A 20,253-nucleotide genomic window follows, 5' to 3' on the forward strand; every position below is an offset into this window, starting at 1 on the left:
ACTCCGGCTGAATTATATTGATTTAGGCATTAAAAAAATCTTTATATATATATGATATTATACTCATATTCCCATTGACTGAGACAGCAGATACTGTCAGTAGAGTTTTGCTTAGATACACATCAGTAGCATCCATAGCCACACACGTGGTGATGTTGAAGTCGACACCTCTCTGTGTGTCTGTCCTTAGGCTGAAGGAGTGTGATGTTTGGGGTCAGTGTGAGGTGCTGAGGATCCTCCAGCGCTACCGGCCTCAGTCAGAAGATGAGCTGTTTGACATCCTGTCCCTGCTGGACGCCTCCCTGGTCAGCCCACACCCCCCAGTCATGGCAGCCACCCTCAGCCTCTTCCTCAGCCTCTGCTCCAGCCTGCCTGCTGTCAGTCTGGCGGCCCTGGAGCGAGTGCGTGGACCCCTGCTGGCTGCCTGCGGGAGCGTGTCCAGAGAGATGAGGTTCACCGCGCTCTGCCACATACAGGTCAGTGTGAATAAGTCAAGTCTGGAGGGAGAGTGTGTGAAAGTATTACAGTATGTGCAGTTAACATTAATGCTGCATTTGGTCATGTAAATGTCTACTTTGTCATGAATTGGCTCACCACTTAGATGAAGGGGGGAGAGTACACAAAAGGCTGGAGGTCAGAAAATGAAACACTCTACATAATTAGAAATAGAACCTATCATTACAAGGTAGATGATTGCACAATGTGACACAGGGATGCTCAACCTACTTTGCTCTGGGCCACTTCTGCAAAATATCAGGAGGCCAGGTGCCAGTTGCAGCAGCCCCATACACAATTCAAGGATTTTAGGACATTTCTAGGAACCAAGAACATGTCTAGGTTTTTTAGACATTTCTAGGATTTTAGGATATTTCTAGGAACCAAGAACATGTCTAGGTTTATTTAGACATTTCTAGGATTTTAGGATATTTCTAGGAACCAAGAACATTTCTAGGTTTTTTAGACATTTCTAGGATTTTAGGATATTTCTAGGAACAAGGAACATTTCTAGGTTTTTTAGACATTTCTAGGTTTTTAGGATATTTCTAGCATTGTAGAAAGTTTCTAGGAATTTAAGATACTTTTAAAATACTTAAAATACTTAGTAATACTTACTTTTAAAATAATTTAAAATACTTTTCTAGGATTTTATGGACATGTCTACGATTTTAGAAAATTTCTAGGACTGTAGGATATTTCTAGGAATTTAAGATGTTTCTAGGATTGAAGGACATTTTATTGATTCTAGGGTGTTTCTAGAATTTTAGGATATTTCTGGGATTTCAGGACATTTCTGGAATTTTAGGACATTTCATGGATTTTAGGACATTTCATGGATTCTAGGGAGTTTCTAGAATTTTGAGACATTTCTAGAATATTAGGATGTTTCTTAGATATTTCTCAGATTTCAGGGCATTTCTAGGATTTTAGGACATTTCCAGGATTTTGGTTTAGCTAGGAACTCTGTGGGGTGATGCAGGGGATCCTCCACTGGGACCTGTTTGATAAACAAGCTCTGTTCTGATGCTGTATCATGCACTTTGGCACCTGATGGATACAAGAAGTACAAAAACAATTCCCAGTGTGAAGCACTTTATATTCATAGTGAATTAGAAAATAGCTGGGGGGCCACCCAGCACCCTCTCAGGGGCCAGATTTGGCCCATATAGCACCATGTATCATTGATGTAATGGCTATAGATAATGATGCCATCTTAGTTTAGATTGGCTCTCTATAAGCCTCACTTTCATTATGCAACTCTGTCTCTGTCTAGCATATATGATCTCCCAGGAAAATTAAGGCTCAATTTAGAGCACAAAAAAAGTTTTCTTTGCTTTCAATATTCCCAGTGGTGGAAATTAAGGAAACTTAGACAACCAAAGTAACTATGGAAAACAAAATGCACTGTTTCCTGTGTTGTTGGCAGTTGCTGGGCACTGAGGAAAACATTTTTTTCATGTTCGTTTGACTTTTTGTAGTTTCTCTTTAGCTAGTTGCCAAGCTATATAAAACCAGTGCCTAAAACCATTAATATAGTCAAGCAAGTTTAGATGACTGACACTCACTTTCCAAAACACCTAACAATTACTACAGTGTGTCCAAAAAACAGTCATTTGGACAGAATCCTGTACTTTCCTGAACAACTTCCCTGGCAGCAAAGAGCAACCACGACAATTCTTGTTCCCAAAACACTAGAGCTGCATGAAGACTAAAGCACAGGGGTGACTGAAGGCTCTGCCTCTCTGAAGCAAATACATTTATACATTGTGTTTTATCTGGAGCTTCTATAACAGCGGTGCAACTCAGAAGTGAAAGTCAAGTCAAGTCAAGTCAATTTTATTTGTAGAGTCCATTATCACAAAACATGGCTTGCCTCAGAGGGCTTTACAGTGTACGACAGGCAGCCGAGGATTTTAGGACATTTCTAGGAAATTAGGACATTTCTAGGATTTTAGGGAATAACCAGGATTTTAGGATTTCTCTAAGATTTTAGGACATTTGTAGGATTGTAGCATTTTTCTTGCATTTTAAGACATTTCACAGATTTGAGGAGATTTCTAGGATCTTGAGACATTTGTTGGATTTCAGGATGTCTCTAGGATTTAAGGACATTTCTAGGATTTTTGAAAGTTTCTAGGAATGTAGGCGTGTCGGTGGGATTGAGGAGGTCTTCGAAGTATTCCTTCCACCAATCCACAATGTCCCGAGTCGAGGTCAGTAGCGCACCGTCCCCACCATACACAGTGTTGACAGAGCACTGCTTCCCCCTGCTGAGACGCCGGATGGTGGTCCAGAACCTCTTCAAAGCCATCCGGAAGTCATTCTTCATGGCCTCACCAAACTCCTCCCATGCCCGGGTTTTCGCCTTGGCGACCGCCGTAGCTGCACTCCGCCAAGATAAATAGGACTCCTTCTTCAGCTTGACGGCATCACTCACCGCTGGTGTCCACCAACAGGTTCGGGTGTTGCCGCCACGACAGGCACCAACCACCTTACGGCCACAGCACCGATCGGCCACCTCAACAACGGAGGCATGGAACATGGCCCACTCGGACTCAATGTCCCCCGCCTCCCCCGGGACATGGTCAGAGTTCTCCCAGAGGTGGGAGTTGAAGCTCTTTCTGACGGGAGACTCTGCTAGATGTTTCCAGCAGACTCTTACAATGCGTTTGTGTCTGCTAGGTCTGACCGGCATCCTCCACCACCATCGGAGCCAACTCACCACCAGGTGGTGTTCAGTTGACAGCTCCGCCCCTCTAGTGTCCAAGACATGCAGCTGCAAGTCTGACGACAACTACAAAGTCGATCATCAAACTGCGGCCTAGGGTGTCCTAATGTCAAGTGCACATATTGTCACCCTTATGCCTGAACATGGTGTTCTTTATGGACAATCTGTGGCAAACACAGAAGTCCAATAACAAAACACCACTCGGGTCTCAAATCTCTTGGTAGACAGCTGCATTGACTTTGGACTTGATAAAACACAATGGACAAACACCAGAAGATGACATGGCACCCCAAATCATGACGGACTGCAGAAACTTCAAGCTGGACTTCAAACACTTTGGATTCTGTGCCTCCCCACTCTTCCTCCAAACTCTAGGACCTTGATTTCCAAATAAAATGCAAAATTTGCTCTTATCTGAAAAAATGACTTTGCAACAAAGAGCAGCAAACCAGTTCTTCTTCTCCTTGGCCCAGGTAAGATGCAGTTGATGTTGTCTCTGGTTCAGGAGTGGCTTGACATAAGGAATGCAACTTTTTTGGCCCTTTTCCCAAAGACGTCTATGTGTGGTGGCTCTGGATGCACCGACACCAGCTTGAGTAAAGTTCTTGAATTGACTTTTCATGACAATCCTCTCAAGCCTGCTGTCATCTCTGTTGCTTGTACAACTTTTCCTGTCACACTTTTCCCTTCCAGTCAATTTTACATTAATATGCTTCGAGTGTCCATGTTACCATCTTCTGTACAACAGTCAAGTCAGCAGTCTTCCCCATGATTGTGGTTGTGTATACTGAACTAGACCTAGAGATACACAGTATTTTTACTGTTTGAATAGTAATTTACTCAAACTTAAAATGAAATATTCTAATATTTTGAAACATGTTTTTTTTTCATATTTTTCTAGCTGTAGGTCACAATTAAAACAGGAAAATGCTCGAAGCACTTAAGTTTACATGTAATTATTCTACAATATATCAAATGTTCACTTTCTTGAATACCTGATGAAAAATATTGAACTTTTTCACAATATTCTAATATTTTGACATGCACCTCTACAACAGGGCAATTCAAAGTGCTTTACAATGCAATAAAACATATTAAACAATAGAGATTTACAATGTAACAGTAAAGATAAAATTATATATAAGGTAAAGCTAAATAAATCAGAACAGGCTTACACAAATGCAATCACTAGAGTGGATCCATTTGTCATGAACTGGCTCACAGTTCAGACAGAAAGAACAGACAAAGTGTCAGTGGATTAATCTGAAATGCAAAAAGGCCTAATTCAACCTAGCTGCACCCCAGATCAATTGCCACGTCCAAATATGAGGTCAGCACTTAATACCAATTATAAAAACCTTTAAGAAGCAACAAAGACCAACAAGGTTGCCAAGCTATTATTAAGTCGACATTAAAACCGCCAAACCTGCAGAACACATAAGCGTGAACACATTTCTGTAGATTCTCAGGGAGAATTTACCAGCATTTACCAGCAACAACTCCACATGAGGAGTCAATACCTCAGATTTCAGTCCAGAGGGCTTGGAGCCTCACATATACATCTATTATTGATTCAGCCCTCTGCATTGTTGTAGCAGGAAACAGTTACTGTATATTGCATATTTTATTGATTATCATTATTTATTATCATTGGTGCTGTGTCTCATAAATTGACATTGGTGAATGTGGATGAGGTGTATGTATAAGAGAAATGATATAGATAAATGTTGACGAAGAAGACCCACCGCTGATTCTTAAAATATATTCTTTTCAGACTGGATGACATTGTTATCGTGAGGAAACCTGATCATTTGCATTTGTGTGTGTGTTTGTGTGTGTGTGTGTTGAGGTGCTGAGAGAACAGTTGTCTGTTCAGTTGACTGGTTTCTTTGTTATTGTAAATCTCAGATGGATGTGTGGATAAATTAAAAATAAATAAATAAAATCTGTCTTCCTTTAGCTGCTGTTGCGTTCTCTGCCTGGCCTGATGGGGGCGCACTATAAACGTTTCTTCTGTGGCTATGCTGAGCCCGCTTACATCAAGCAGAGGAAGATGCAGGTGAGACCTCTGTCATTTTTTCTGCTAAATTTTATGCTTTTTGTTCTGTCACCACAACTTTACTGCAATTTGCTATTTTTGTAAATAAAGTAATATTGGCTAACTGAAACTAGAGTTGAAACAAATGATGCCATAAACTTCCCTCTTCACCAGACTGTAAGTAACAGCATATTTCCATCTATTATACAACAAAAAATGTAGTAAACAGAAGGAAGATGGATTCATTTTGGTAGAAAGAATGTACCTTTGTGTTTGACTAAGCAATCCCTCTTTTTAAAAATCAATTCAGGTTTAAAAAAATGCTCTTGTGGTTCAGGCCCCATGTTCGTTTTTACTCCATACCGCATTCTTTTTTTTTCAGATCCATATACTAATGCTGTGAAACTGTGTGATTTTTAATCATCACATAAGTCTTAATCCAGTTTTAATGGCGTTAGAACTGTGTTAAAAACGCCAGCACCATTTGAACTATTCTGCCTCCTTGGTATAAGCCTTATTGGTATATTCTGCGTTTATTCTGTATGCCTTTATGTTAAAAGTTGTTGTATTCTTAATTCAGTTTGATATTCAGATTCAGTTTGCAATGTTCTGCAAAAAAAACATAACTTAGGAACAGAAGGTTCCTACAGGTACAACCTGTTAAGCCAGCTGTAAACTTTTCCTAACTAGAACTGCAGTGCAATCCTTAATCTCTGGAGTACATGTAATAATGTCCACAATTACCTCTGAGTATTGCCAGTAGCAGCCCAGTAGTTAGACAGTGGTAAAGCCAATGCTGTTGTGTCTGCAGGTGCTGGTGGAGCTGGTGAATGATGAGAATGTAGTGATGCTACTGGACGAGCTGAAAGGATACTGCACTGATGTCAATACTGACACTGCCCAGGCTGCAATCTCGGCTATTGGTAAACAAACACAAATACTCAGAGACATACTATTGTCTGGCAGTACAATGTGTATTCATGCACACACTGTCTTGTTCAACTTTTCATACCCTCCTTTTTTTTCTTGCTTATAATACACATAGCCCATTCATTTGCTTTATAACTCCACTTCCTTGTGATGCAGATGTCAACTGTAACAGATGAAGATAATGTTGACATTTGCATAACAAGGAAGTGGAGTTATAAAGCAAATGAATGGGCTATGTGTATTATAAGCAAGAAAAAAAAGGAGGGTATGAAAAGTTGAACAAGACAGTGTGTGCATGAATATCCTCATCTGTTTCCAGTAAACAGAGCATGAAAAGGAAAACATTCAGCTTGCTCAGGTTTGACACAGTTACAAAGAAAGTGAAAATATATTTTTAAAAAATGTACATTATGCATGAATTTCTCATCAATATAGAAAATTTTGAAATATGAAATATGTATACTATGATGAGTATGTACATTGTGCAAAAATCTCAAGGAGGGATACTTAACTTACTTTGCTTGGGGGCCACATTTGCAAAATTACAGTTTTCCATATGTTTCTCAGATTTTAGGATGTTTCTAGAAATTTAGGATACTATTAAGATTTTACAACATTTCCACATTTCATGGATTTAAGCACATTTCTAGGATTTTAGGATGTTTTTTAGGATTTTCCGATATTTCAAGTATTTTGGGTCATTTTTTAGGATTTCAGCAGGTTTCTAGAATCTTTTAGATTTTAGGACATTTCTATATTTTTGGCACATTTATGAGATTTTAGGACGTCTAGGATTTTAGGACATTTCTAGGACCTTAGGGGCTAGCTTTTCTATAAACAAGCTCTATTTTGATGCTGTTTAATGCACTCTGGCACATTACGTAAACTATAAGTACAAAAACTTTGAATTTGAATTAGAAAATGGTTGGTGGATTTGGGCCAGATTTGGCCCAAAGGCTGTAAGTTTAGTACCACTGGTGTAAAGTGTCTAAAAATATACAATTACAAAATATACAAAATTTGCCTCATGCTACATTACAATGTACAAACTGGCATGTAAAAGTTTAGAAATATAAAACATATTTACATTATGTTACCACACATAATAGATTAAAGAATAAGACACATATACAATATGTGCATCATAAGAGTGGTGCTGGTAAGAATAAATTAGGATACTGATGAATATTGCTCAGTTGGGTAATCGCACAGAGTATTGCTGTGTATTGCTGTTGAAAAAGGATGGTTATACGTACATCGCGTAGGTGCAAAGCTTTTGAAAAACTTGAATACAGAAAAAAAGGTAATGCCTGCACGCTTACTCCATGCCACACAAATATATTCAAGACAACGTTTCAATCCTACTTGGATCTGACCTGACAAAGGTCCAAGTGGGATCGAAATGTTGTCTTGAATAAATTTGTGTTGCATGGAGTGACTGTGTATTGCTGTTGCTCATGTCCTGTGTTGTCCTGTGGGGACCGGGTGCAGGTCGTATTGGACGGAGCTACAGCGACAGGTGTCTGGAGATCCTTACAGGACTGCTCGGGCTCAAACAGGAGCACATCACTTCTGGTAAGACTTATCCCCCACACACATAGTCATTTCATACATGCCGTAAATACATATCATACATGCTCTGCATACGTTTCTATAATCAGTCAGTGTGCAGCTGCATCTGTTAAAGTGGCTGTTGCAGTTAAAAGCACTGGAGTTTACACATCCTTTTTCTCAAAAACAGCTGTCTCTACTTTGTCTCTCTCTGTGTTTCTGTTTTTCTCTCTCCCACCCACCCCCCTTCCTCCCCAGCGGTGGTGCAGACGATGCGTGACCTGGTCTGGGTGTGTCCTCAGTGCAGCGACACTGTGTGTTTGGCTCTGGAAGGCTGCGAGGAGACGCTGCAGGATAGTCAGGTCAGGCCTGAGATGTCACATGACACATGCAGCTTGGATATACGAATGTTTCCATGTCATACAACATTCACATGCTTTACTTAAAGTTCCTGTCATGGCATTGATTAAACCCCTTAAAATTCATCTCTGTTCACCAATATTACAACAACAAAAAACAGCCCTTCATGCCTTAAAATGGCTCAGATGTCACTCTACACCTTTGCCTCGTTTTGTGTACAAAGAGTACATGAATATACAAATAAGCCCAGCCCCTCACAGGCTCACCTGCAGCTCCAGCAAACCTGCTCACCTTCACTGTGCTCATCAAACAAACTCTGCTTGTAAACCATGAATAACATGAGCCCTCAGCTACACACACAAACAGCAAATAATGTGTCCCTTGTATTATTTAAATCTCGGTCTCAGTTGCCAGCTCTGACCATAGACTGTATAAAATAATGGACGCAGCCTCCACGAGATTCAGGTTTTGAAGAGTTTGGCATTTTGCCCTTAGCCATCTTGTATTTTTGGAGCCAGAGATGATCATACTTTGATAATAGGGATGAGATTACCCAATGCTAGCTTAGTTAGCATGTTGCATTCTAGTTATGGTTAAGTGTGATAATACTAATGCTAGCAAAAAAAAACAACAACAGCATAAAATCACTCAAACAAGACATAACAGGAAAAAATGAATATCCAACTGCTTCCTGTAAACACACAGTGAGCAGCATCTTAGCATAGGACGTGTCAAATGCTCCTAGCACCAATAGAAAGCATTGTGCTGCAGCACATCAACAGAGAGATTTTTACCTCTTCCACTCATGCATTAGCTTAACCCTTTGCATCCTGAGCAAATTTAAAATAGAATATATAACAGATATACTTTATTGTCCTGGTGGGAAATTTGCATTGGGCTTCACTCAGTACGTTTACATGATGTTAGAAAAAGTTGAATTGTTGTGTTGGTCCGACTAAAACTGGACATTTAAAATATATGTAAACATGTTAAATCAGACATCTAATTACTCAAACACCTCAGTCAGACTTTAACTGGACTAGGGGATCTCTACACGCTCCTAGTCACAACGCCGACCTCCGTCAGTGGTTAGGGACTGTTTGTTATTTATGAGTGGGTAGGGGGACCTGCTAAACAGGTCATACATTTTCAAAAAATTAAGCACTGAGGAGGAACTTTTGTTTTGAATTTTGGCTTAGGTGAGGGATATACAACTTGAAAAGATAGTGTTTTATATTTATTTTAAATAAAAAAGTCACACCCCAGCCACCCCCCTCCTCTGATAAATAAAGTACAGTCCCACAACACCGGCACAGAAGCTCAGTGATGTGCAGCTGTGGACGGGGCCGTAGCTAAACATACTTTATCCACTGAAAAAAATCAAAATCAGTTTAAGTTGAACTATTTAAATATTGTCTCCTCTTTACCGACACAACAGCTGATGGAGGCAGCGGGACAGCAGCAGCTCTGCTGTTCAGTGGAGTAAAATGCTGTTTTTGATATAACGGCCTCAAAACCCTGTCGCCAAGGGCTTTTTTACATTAACCACTCTGTAAAAATACTCCATTACAAAAAGTTCAGTGATCCAGATGCTACCTGGTAAAGGTGTTATTAGCAAAGTATACTCGAGTATCAAAAGAATACATGTTTAGAGTGTTATTTTATGATAAATTCTGCATATATTAAAAATTAAAGGCCCTAAAAAAGTATTTTTTCAATCAATAATGAGTGATGGGGTCTTACACATATCTACTTATATTTAATAATGCGTTTCTATTTACAAACAAGTCTGTACAAGTCTACATGTTTGTTTCCCTCACTACAACCCTTGTTGTGAATCCAAACTGTCCTTACAGTGAGTACAGTATTTGGATAAATGTAGTGAGTAACTTTACAGCAGTGGTTTGAGAGGGCTGTCCTTCAACAGGACGACTCAGGGTTAAACCAACTGCGTCAGCAGGCATCCACCCTGCTGACACGTCCTTGATAAGTGGACTGAAGTCCTGCCAGCTCCACCGCTCTTGCTCTGCAGCAGATGCTTTTAAATTGGCAGTGTGGGGATGTCAAGTGTGCGAGGAAATGTGTGTGTTTTTTTTTTTTTTTTTTTGCTCCTCTGCTCTCATTATTTTTTGCTCTTTGTCTTTTTTATCAACTTCACTTTTTATAATCTGATTTCTTGTACATAAGCAAATTATATAGTGTGTATAAGGTTCCAGTTTGTAGTAGCAGGAACATTTAAAGTGAAAAACACAATGGAATACAATGACTTTATTTAAGGTACAAGGTAGATTTATTAGTCCTTTTTTAAATGTAGTTTCTTAAACGTAGTTTTAAAAGTGAAATTAAAATTTGTCCTTAAATCCTGCTACATCCTTTATATTTTTAAATATATATATATATATATATATATATATATATATATATATATATATATATATATATATATATATATATATCTTTTACATATTATTTAAATATCATTTTATATTTTTATATTTATATATTTTTTAATATTATTTTTATATTTTATTTATCTCATGTAGCTTATTCAGAGCAAGCAACATGTTTTGTCTGTAGCTTCTTCAGGTTCACTCAGTTAATTTACAAAAGTATTGGCAGGTGTGATAAATGCATGAGTCACATGACTAATTATCAATTTCTCTTTTTTTTAAAAAAACTTTTTTCAAAGTGTATCAATAACATCTTCTAAAGTGAGCATAATTTAAAAAAAAACATGACAATATTTACAAAACCTAAAATATATGTAATAAAATGTTGGTGGCAAAATGGTTTAACATGTATTCCTGCTAACTGTTCTCGGCTTCTTGATGTTTTTGATAAATGTTATTTAGTAAATATTGTTACACTGATTTTGAGAAGTCATGAAATCCTTGCTGTTTTTTGATATGTTTTGTAAATAATGAAAAAAGTACATTGCAATGATCACGCTCACTTTAGAAAATATGTTATTGATACACTTTGAAAAAAAGAAAAAAGAAAAATGATGTTGTTAATCAGTCATGTGACTGGTGTATTTATCACACCTGTGAATGCTTTTGTAATCTCACTGAGCGAACCTGAAGAAGCCGCAGGCGAAACGTGTTGCTCGCTCTGAATAAAGTCAGAGTGAAGTTCTTCTTCAAAATCCTTTATTTTCTCCTCCGCCAGCCTGAGTAGTGCTTCTGTAGATATATGAAAACACTACACTACATTTGGTTTGACCCCTTGTGACTCATTTATGCAAAACTCAGATAAACAAGACTAAGGTGTGTCAGAACATTACATAAGTAATATATACTGTATATATCTGCTGTGCTTCATCTGACTTTGGCACTGGCACAAAGACGACTCTGTTAAAATGTTTACATGCAAGCATCGCCTTAATCCCGTAATAATGTAGTTGTGTGTATGCAAATAGTCTCTACCACATTCTTACTTTTCTTCACTTTTTCTGTCTGCCTCAGTCTGGAGAAGCATTCAGATCCCTACACTTAAAGGGACAGTTCATCACAAAATGAAAATTACATATTTTCCCTCTTACCTTGTTCTTTATCAGTCTAGATAGTTTTGGTGCGAGTGTTGGAGATATTGGCTGTAGAGATGTCTGCCTTTTCTTCAATATAAAGGAACTAAATGGCACTCAGCTTGTGGTGCTCAAAGATCAAAAAAATAAATAAATAAATAAACTCAACAGCAATGTCTCTTTTCAAGATAATCCTCAGACCTTGGTTTGAGCAGTTTCATGAAGGAACTATTTTCTTCCTACCGAACTACGTACACCCGCCAACTGTATCACTGCGCAGAAGATAGCATGCACCCACTTCTGTTATAGCTCAACCAATGAGGATGCGATTCATGTTTAAACCTTGAATTGTCATGAGCACAAGCCCCTCGTCCAAGAGTAGTTGCATGAAAAATATGTATATTGATTTGAGGATTAACTGTACCTTTACGTAAAAGTAGCAAAACCTAAGCATAAATTTGCTCCAAAAATGCTTAAGAGTAGCATCATAAATTTAAAATGTCACTTTTGTAAAAGTATCATCAATAAGAATCAGAATTGGGTTTTATTGCCAAGCACATTCACACATACAAGGAATTTGACTCGGTATATTGGTGCAGTGAACATAGAGGAAGAATTAAAATAGTAACTTTAGATAAAATAAGATATAAGATAAAAAGATGAAAAAAAAACAGCAACTAGAAACTCTAGATGTTAAATAAAGGTAGCAGAGTAAAAAGTACAATATCTACTTCCAAAGTGTTTCATGGTAGAAGTTGCAGTGGATAATAGCATGAACTCCCCACTGTGTGATATTATATATTTCATCATGCTGGTGTAAATTAGTGGGTGCACCCACTAATTTTACCAGATTATACTTAACGACTGTGTGTGAGGGTTAGGGTTTGGTGAGGGACAATTGAAGCTATCTGTAGGCTTCATTCGGCATTTCGCTTTTTTTTTTTTTACCAGTTGTTTTTATTTATATTTAACACAACTTGCAGGTATAAATCAACCAATAATTGCTGTGAATATGACACAGATATAAATATCAATAATAACAAATGAAATACATATTTGACCTTCCCTTAACAAATGAAATAAATAAATAATAAATTCATGCATCATATGATACAGCCCTACTACTTGGATTATGACAGAGACAGTAACAGATGCAGAAAAGTAACAAAAAGAAAATACACTTGCATCTTTTTAATGCTCCTTAACCCTAACCTGCCCCTTCCCATGGCTCTTTCTCCAACTTCCATTGCACATATGTAAAGTTTCTTGTATGAATTCATTCGGCATTTCTCACCAAAACACACACCCAGCTGTCCACCATTGATAATAGGCATCAATATTGGGTTGAATTTAGTTTGCGATGGTGACCAAAATGCGATGTCCAGACGTCTAATGCCAACATTAATTTGACAGAGAATGTTGCTGACAGATAATGGTAAAATTTTGTCCGTTTTAAGTCGTGTAGTTAAGTAACCAAAATTATTCAAACGTCTCATGCTAACATCATCTTGATGTAGAATAACCACATGTAAGGCATGGAGAACAGAACACAGCGTCTGCAAAACATTGTAATGTTTACAGCCATGCAATGTGAAATCCTAGTGTTGTTAGACAGTTATGGTGTCGTCAACCTGATTTTTATTTCAACCAAAATTTTATGTTTATTTAAAAAGGACACAGCATATCAATGAACATCAGTATAAAATACAAATGTACATATGCCAGAGTTAGCGGGACTACTAATTTATATCCATGGTCCCTTGGCAGCTAACAGACAATAGAAATGCTGGTGCAGACAGGAAGAAGCTTGACAGACTGATAAGGAAGGCCGGCTCTGTCCTGGGATGCCTGCTTGACCCAGTGCAGGTGGTGGAAGAAAGGAGGACGATCACCAGGCTGTCCTCCATGCTCGAGAATGACTCCTACCCCATACATGACACTCTGACTGCACTGGAAAGCTCCTTCGTGACAGACTGCTCCTCCCAAAGTGTGTGAAGGAGCGGTACCGCAGGTCCCTCCTCGCTGCTGCTGTCAGGCAGTACAACCAGCACTGCTCCCAGTAGACCACACTCACACCAACTGGACTTGAACTGAACTGAATTGATGTAAATATTTTTTTTTTCTTAAAAAAAATGGCATCTTGTTTTTTTTTTTTTGTTTTTTTTTTAAACTATTCAGCATTGCGTTTTTTTGGGGGTTTTTTTTGTTTTTTGGTGTGAATCCACAAAGCTGAATAACAATGTTGAAAGCGTTGCCTTCCTCCCACAACATTTGTAAAGACAAATTTTGGAAGAATTTGGAACCTGCATTGTTTGCATTCATGTTTTCCTGCTGCCAGTCTTCACCTGATGCTCATCAATATAACAGTGTGAAACAGATAGCAGTAAAAGATCGATAAAAACAGATAAGGAAGACGACAGAAAGATAAGAAACTATCTAATTGCAATCAGTCCTAGTGTGAACCACATCACACACGTCACCACACTCACAACTAGCGGCCTCACTCTCCATAGAGTACGTTTAAACCTGAGCAGATATCTCATCATCCAGAGTAACAAATAATATCTCAGTGGACGTCTTGGGCCTTTCATATTAAGTGTGAATCCTCTGCTCATTCTCCTTATCCTCCATCAGGGAAGGCAGGCCTTGCTGTGGCTGCTGGCTGTTTATGGGGAGCGAGTCTCCAGCGCCCCCTACACGTTGGAGGTGTTCATTGATGGCGTGAGGAGCGAGGCCTCTCTGGGAGTTAAGATGGAGCTGCTGACAACCGCCATGAGGCTGTTTCTGTGCCGGCCTGCAGAGACACAAGACATGCTTGGAAGACTGCTGCACTACTGCATAGGTGTGTGTGTGTGTGTTCATGTGTGTGTGAGAAAGACGTAAAACAGATGACTTTGTTAACACTCCTATGTTTTCCAGAGGAGGAGACAGACATGTGTGTGCGTGACCAGGCGCTCCTCTACTACCGCCTGCTGCAGTGTGGGATCGAAGAGACACGAAAGGTCCTCCAGGGTCGGAGGTCAGACCCTTCCCTGGGTGTTCTGATTGGCCGCCCCGCTGAGCCCATCAGCCAATGGGCAAGCAGCTTTAACACTCTGGAGCCTCTGAGGCAGGGTACTACAGAGACAGAGTCAGCCAGCAGAGGAAGTCCGGAACATGTGGCCTTTAACCCCAAGCCCAACACTGATCTCTCAGACAAACTCAACTGTGGCCACACTGAGAGAGTCCATTCAGGTGAAGACATTTAAATGTTCCTGTAGAGTATTTTATTTTGAGGTAAGACCTGCACTTTTACTGAAAGCTTTTAGTGATGGAGCAAGGCTGTCCGACAAGGGCAGACAGAGTGTGAGAAAAAATTCAATCTGATTTTTTTCTTTCACTGTTGCTGTCATACACTGTATAAAATAATCACCTATTGGTTTGTGGACTCCCATTTTGAAGTCTAAAGTGCAGCATTTTGGCCATTGCCATCTTGGATTTGTGGTCATATTTGAACGTAAGGGTGAAGCGAAACCCTAACACTAGCTAGTAGCTTGGTTAGCATAGTGCTCATACAGTCTGTGCTAAGCTGTGCTAAACTGTGCTAAGCTGTGATAGTGCTAATGCTAATTTTTGCTAGCAAAAAAACAAAACAAACAGGCTTAAAACTGTTGAAATAAAATGAACATACCAGAAAAAAGCAAATATCTGACTCATTAGAAGGTATTTGAGTATAACCAAACACAGACTTTTCTTAGCGGCTAAAATGTTAAAATTAACTGTCGTGTGGAGCCACAGCCATGCCTATACTTTGTGAATCTTGGGTGTCACTGGTTACGTTGCTTAGCACTGATGATGTGGTGGCAACCTGTCCATGGCAAAATCAGCTGTCATTTAACCCTTTGAAACATGGAGTGACATCAGTTTTCAGATGCCTTTCACAAGTCTTTAAACCTTGAACCTTGAGGACATTGTTGCGATTTCTTGGAAATACAAAAGTGAACATACCAAAAAAATAAGTAGATTTTTAAAAATGATGAACTTGCTCTTAAAGCCAGCCTCAAGTGGCCATTAGAGGAACTGCAGTTTTTGGCACAGTGTTGGCCTTTGAGGTTGCCGCTTGGCTGCTATGTATTCATGGGAAGCTTAAGTCCTCTTCCAAGGCCTTTCAAGGCTGTGATTGTGACTGGCTGTCTACTCTTTATAGCACCCAAGCTGGTAGAATTTGCCAAGTCAGGATTTCAAAACCAGACACTTCTCATGGTTATTTGAACATTCTATCAGATAATACTTATGTATTGCTGGTACAACTTTCCCACAATGCCCGGCCAGCATAGCCATGTCTTATCACAGCAGCATGCAGTTAGTGTTACACATTCACAGACTATTGCCCTGGCTAATCATAAAAGCCAGTGCAATAACTACAACCATGGCCATAATCACAGCAATGAACACAGAGTCCAGAAGACCAACAAACACTTTGTATTATCTTCTTGCCCTATCATAACCCCTTGAACAAAGCTTTTTCCAGCTTTATTTACACATTTTGTCTCACAAAGTTCAACTAATGGTAAAACAAGATTCTGAAAATTAATGAAAATTGTAAAACTAGAATTACAGGTTTGGAAAAGTGATCAGTCCCCTGATTTAATACTCTGTAGAGCCACCTTTGGTTCCAGCCATCAGTCTGTTGGGATTATGTCACAGCTAGACTGGGGAATATTTGTCCTTTCTTCCTTGCAGAATTATTTGAGTCAAATTTCTTGGTGAGCAGTGATGGACTGCTTGCCTCAAGGTTATCTACAGATTTTCTGTCAGATTTGGATTAGGGCTCAGACTTAGCCACTGAAGGATATTCATCCTCATATCCTCAAGCCTGGGTGGACTTCTCTGCATTGTGTTGGGGATCATTTTCATGCTGGAACGTGAACGCATGCTCAGCTGTCTAGCAGTGGGCCAAAGGTTTTCATCAAAATTTTGGTTGTACTTTTTCCCTTCAATCCCCTTCAATTCTGACCAATTGCTAAGTCCACATCTCATTACATAATGTTGCCTCCACCATTCACAGCAGGTATGGTTTTGTTTTGTGAAGTGTTTTGGCTTTTTACGCCAAATAAAAGGCTTGGAGTTCAGTACGAAGTCTTGGTCTCTTCTGATCATAAAAACGTTTGCCACATAGCATCAGAATCTTGATAGGTGAAAATGAGACTGTGCTTTGCATTTTTCAGAAGAGGCTTCTTTCTTGCCACCTTACCATACAGGGCTGCTTTGTATGAAGCCTGTGAGGTTTTTGTCACATGTACAGACTGAGCAACCTCAGCCAAAAAGATTTAGAAGCCCTTCACAGTCAAAGTGCAATTTAGCTAGAAACGTCCTGAATGAATGTGCTTCAGGGAGCCAAAGTGTGTGGACCTTTTTTCTAATGTTGTTTATTGGTGTGGAACCTGCCTTTAACGGTCTTGGGTGTGCACTACTACTATGGTTCCCTACATCCTTCATAGTTGCAATTGCCCTAGTTCTGTCATCCAGTTTGTAGGAAAGGTAGCAGTGATGCCATACGCTCTACACTTCTTAATAATGCTCTGGATGGCACTCCGGGGGATAGTTTGATGAGACCTTCACATGCTCCTCAGAAATATTTAAAGTACGAGTTACAAGTGGGAAACTGGGAAATTCCTGTGATTTTTTACATTTGTGTGACATTTCAAGGCAGCAGAGCATAGAAAATGTCAGCAATTGACAGTAAAAAATGATATGAATGACAAAAGGAGGAACAGATACTAAACTGGTGACACTTATCTTGGCGGCCCAACTTGAAACTGTGCTGATTATATGGAACTTCTGTCCTGCGGGTGGGAAGATGTGTGTGAGGCACGCATGTTTTCACAGACATGGATGTATTCTGTAACTTGAGTAGTCTTAAGGAGGCATACGACCGCAAGGCTGTACTTCTAGTTTTGATGATATTTTACTTTGACGTTGAGCGTTATAATGTGTAAGTACAGCTAGAAAAGGTTAGATTTAATTTATTTTTATTTCTAGAGGTGTGAAGTAACAAAAGGTACAGCTACAGCCACAGCATCAGTCAGTTATTACAGACTCTGCACGTTTTTGTTTTGGTTTTTTTTGACATAGTTTCCACAACAACAGACAGATGAACCTTCCAACATCATCACTGGTATCCATTGATAAGGATGTGCATTTGCAATTAAAGGCCAAGGATCTCTGTATGATCTAGTCATTACCCACTAATTAAGAGTGAAAGAAGAATGGATTTTAGCACCAGTGAGTTTTGCAAATAATGTGTTTATATTTCTGCAATTCACGCATTGTTGAAAATGTCAACAAATACAAAACTGTTTTTTCTGCCTCTCGAGCAGAACATGAGTAATATGCCTGTAGGAGACACCTCAGGTTGTTGAACAATAGTTAAGACTGATACCAATGGCTCCTTGTCGAGCTGCGGTATTTCTGGTTTTCAGAACTTGTTTTTTGGCTTGCTCTTCCTGTACTGGGGCAGAAAGTCCTAACCTGTTGGAACGGGATGAAATGACTTGGAGGTACAGAAAGCCTGGTACTCTAGCTGAAAAGTATAGCGGTTTTACCATAATTGTAACTGACGAATATATTGAATGATAACCTGTGTTAATATGGTAGTGCCCTTTTGCCAGACACAGTGTCTTCAGAAAGGTCACGTTTTGCACAATTCATTGTGTTCTAAATGCAATTAGAAATAGTTTAAATTTACCTTTTAGTTTTGATTCTAAATTAGGGATGTATGGATTCACTCAACTCATGATTTGATATGATTCACGATATTGTGTTCACGATACGATTTTTGCATATTTTGTTTTAATATGAAATGAGATTACAGAAAAAAAAACGACTGAAAAATGTTCTATAAATTATTTAAAACAAAAATGTTTACAAAATACTGCATTCTGTCTTCTTTTCTATATCAAATTAAAAAGTCCCTTATTTCTGAGGTAGGTCTAAATGCAAAACACAAACTATGCAATGAATGTATTTCTGGACATTCACACTGGCTCTTGTACTCATGGGTTGCAAATGCGCTTGTCAGTGTGGTTTGGCCATGATGTTATCATTAAGGTGTAACGTGCATAGGCGAGGCGGACCAGATGCTGGCTCACATGCTGCATCATGTTAGTTGTACAATTTATGTAGTTGCTCCTTAAAAAACACTTTCCAGTGGCAGTGAAATTGAATAGAAAAATTTTCAGTCGTAATTTTTCTGTAATCTCATTTCGTGTTTAAAAAAAATCGTGAGAAAATCATATCGTGAACCCAGTATCGTGAATTGTATCAAATCGTGAGTTGAATGAATCGTTACATCCCTAATCAGGAGGACTGTAACATTCAGCAAAAAAAATACTGGTAAATTCTTGGCATCAAGCTTCACCGTTTTCCAAATTTGGCACCTATGTCCACTTGGACTTAACAGTGAACTGATAAGATTTTGGTGGTCAAAGGTCAAGGTCTCTGTGACCTTGCTTCCATCTCATTCTTATGAATGAGATATCTCAAGAATTCCTTGAGGGGAATTTTTTCCAAATTTGGCACAAACATTCACTAGGACTAAAGGGTGAACTGATCGGATTTTGGTGGACAAAGATCACTTTGACTTCAGAAAACATGTTTTTGGTCATAACTCAAGAATTCATAATCCTCATTTCACACAAATGTGGTAATGTCGAAAGGGATAAAATGATGAAGTGGTGATATTTTATATCCAACAAGTCAAAGGTCAACTTCACTGTAACATCACAGTGATTAGGAAAAACAAGTTTCTGAACATTATTCAAGTTCATCTGTGCATCGATGTGTTACACTATTTTTTAAATTCAATAAACACATTTACAAAATAAACTATAACACAACAATCAGTGCAGAAAGTACAGAAATCTGAAGGATTTCTGAAGCCACTGCAGCTCACTCATCTGCACTGTGAGGCTACAGAAAAGGCCACAAACATCTTCATGCTTTAAATGGGTCCTCATGGATCAGGCTTATACACTAAATTGTGTTATTTTGGTCAGAGACTGAGAAACATTTTTTCCGTCCCAAGGTTAAGGTCCATTTCTTGGAATGCAGTGCCATTTTAATCACAAATCTTTTCCTCTGGCACTCAGACTAACCCCCTATCCCCCTCCCACTCCACCCTTATCCCTCCCTCTGTCCACAATTCGGCTCCCTGTTGGCTTAATCCTTATTCTCTCTTTATTCTTTCCCATTCTTCCCTTTCCTCCCTATGTCCTCCCATTCTCCCTCTCTTCATCCCCCCTTGTCTTCTCCAGGTTCAGACAGTGCCAGTGGCTGTACAGACTCGTCGGCTGATGTCCTGGCTTCCAGCGCTGCAGTCCCTCTCAGTTTGTCCCTCTCCCCGGCTCTCAGCCCAGAGGAGTTTGAGCGTCTGTGGCTGCAGCGACAGGCTCTGCATGCAGAGCGAGGTAATTAAATGGAAGGAGATTCTTTCATGCCGAAAGCTTCCCCTTCATGGGACAGGTATTGTGGTTGACAGGAGCAAAAAGGGCTGACGTAAAAGTGGTACAAACCGGTCTGAAATCTCTGGTGTTGGAATGTATCCAAGTATTTACTGAAGTCAGGGCACTTTAGTAAAATTTGATT

The 20,253-nt window shown here is 39.2% G+C and overlaps 1 protein-coding gene across 1 annotated transcript in view; it reads left to right on the forward strand.

The window, feature by feature from the left end:
- ap4b1 (adaptor related protein complex 4 subunit beta 1) overlaps positions 1 to 20,253 on the forward strand; it is a 29,895-nt gene that overhangs the window by 6,822 nt on the left and 2,820 nt on the right. The window contains exons 5-12 of the mRNA XM_088082637.1: positions 191 to 476; positions 5,187 to 5,285; positions 6,076 to 6,187; positions 7,686 to 7,769; positions 8,004 to 8,107; positions 14,263 to 14,470; positions 14,548 to 14,862; positions 19,923 to 20,075. Of these exons, the coding sequence (XP_087938763.1) occupies positions 191 to 476; positions 5,187 to 5,285; positions 6,076 to 6,187; positions 7,686 to 7,769; positions 8,004 to 8,107; positions 14,263 to 14,470; positions 14,548 to 14,862; positions 19,923 to 20,075 (1,361 nt within the window). The remainder of the gene's footprint in view (positions 1 to 190; positions 477 to 5,186; positions 5,286 to 6,075; positions 6,188 to 7,685; positions 7,770 to 8,003; positions 8,108 to 14,262; positions 14,471 to 14,547; positions 14,863 to 19,922; positions 20,076 to 20,253) is intronic.

The sequence above is a fragment of the Plectropomus leopardus genome, chromosome 9, assembly GCF_026936395.1.
Source record: "Plectropomus leopardus strain MGB_pleo_1.0 chromosome 9, ASM2693639v1, whole genome shotgun sequence".
In the NCBI taxonomy this organism is placed as follows: domain Eukaryota; kingdom Metazoa; phylum Chordata; class Actinopteri; order Perciformes; family Serranidae; genus Plectropomus; species Plectropomus leopardus.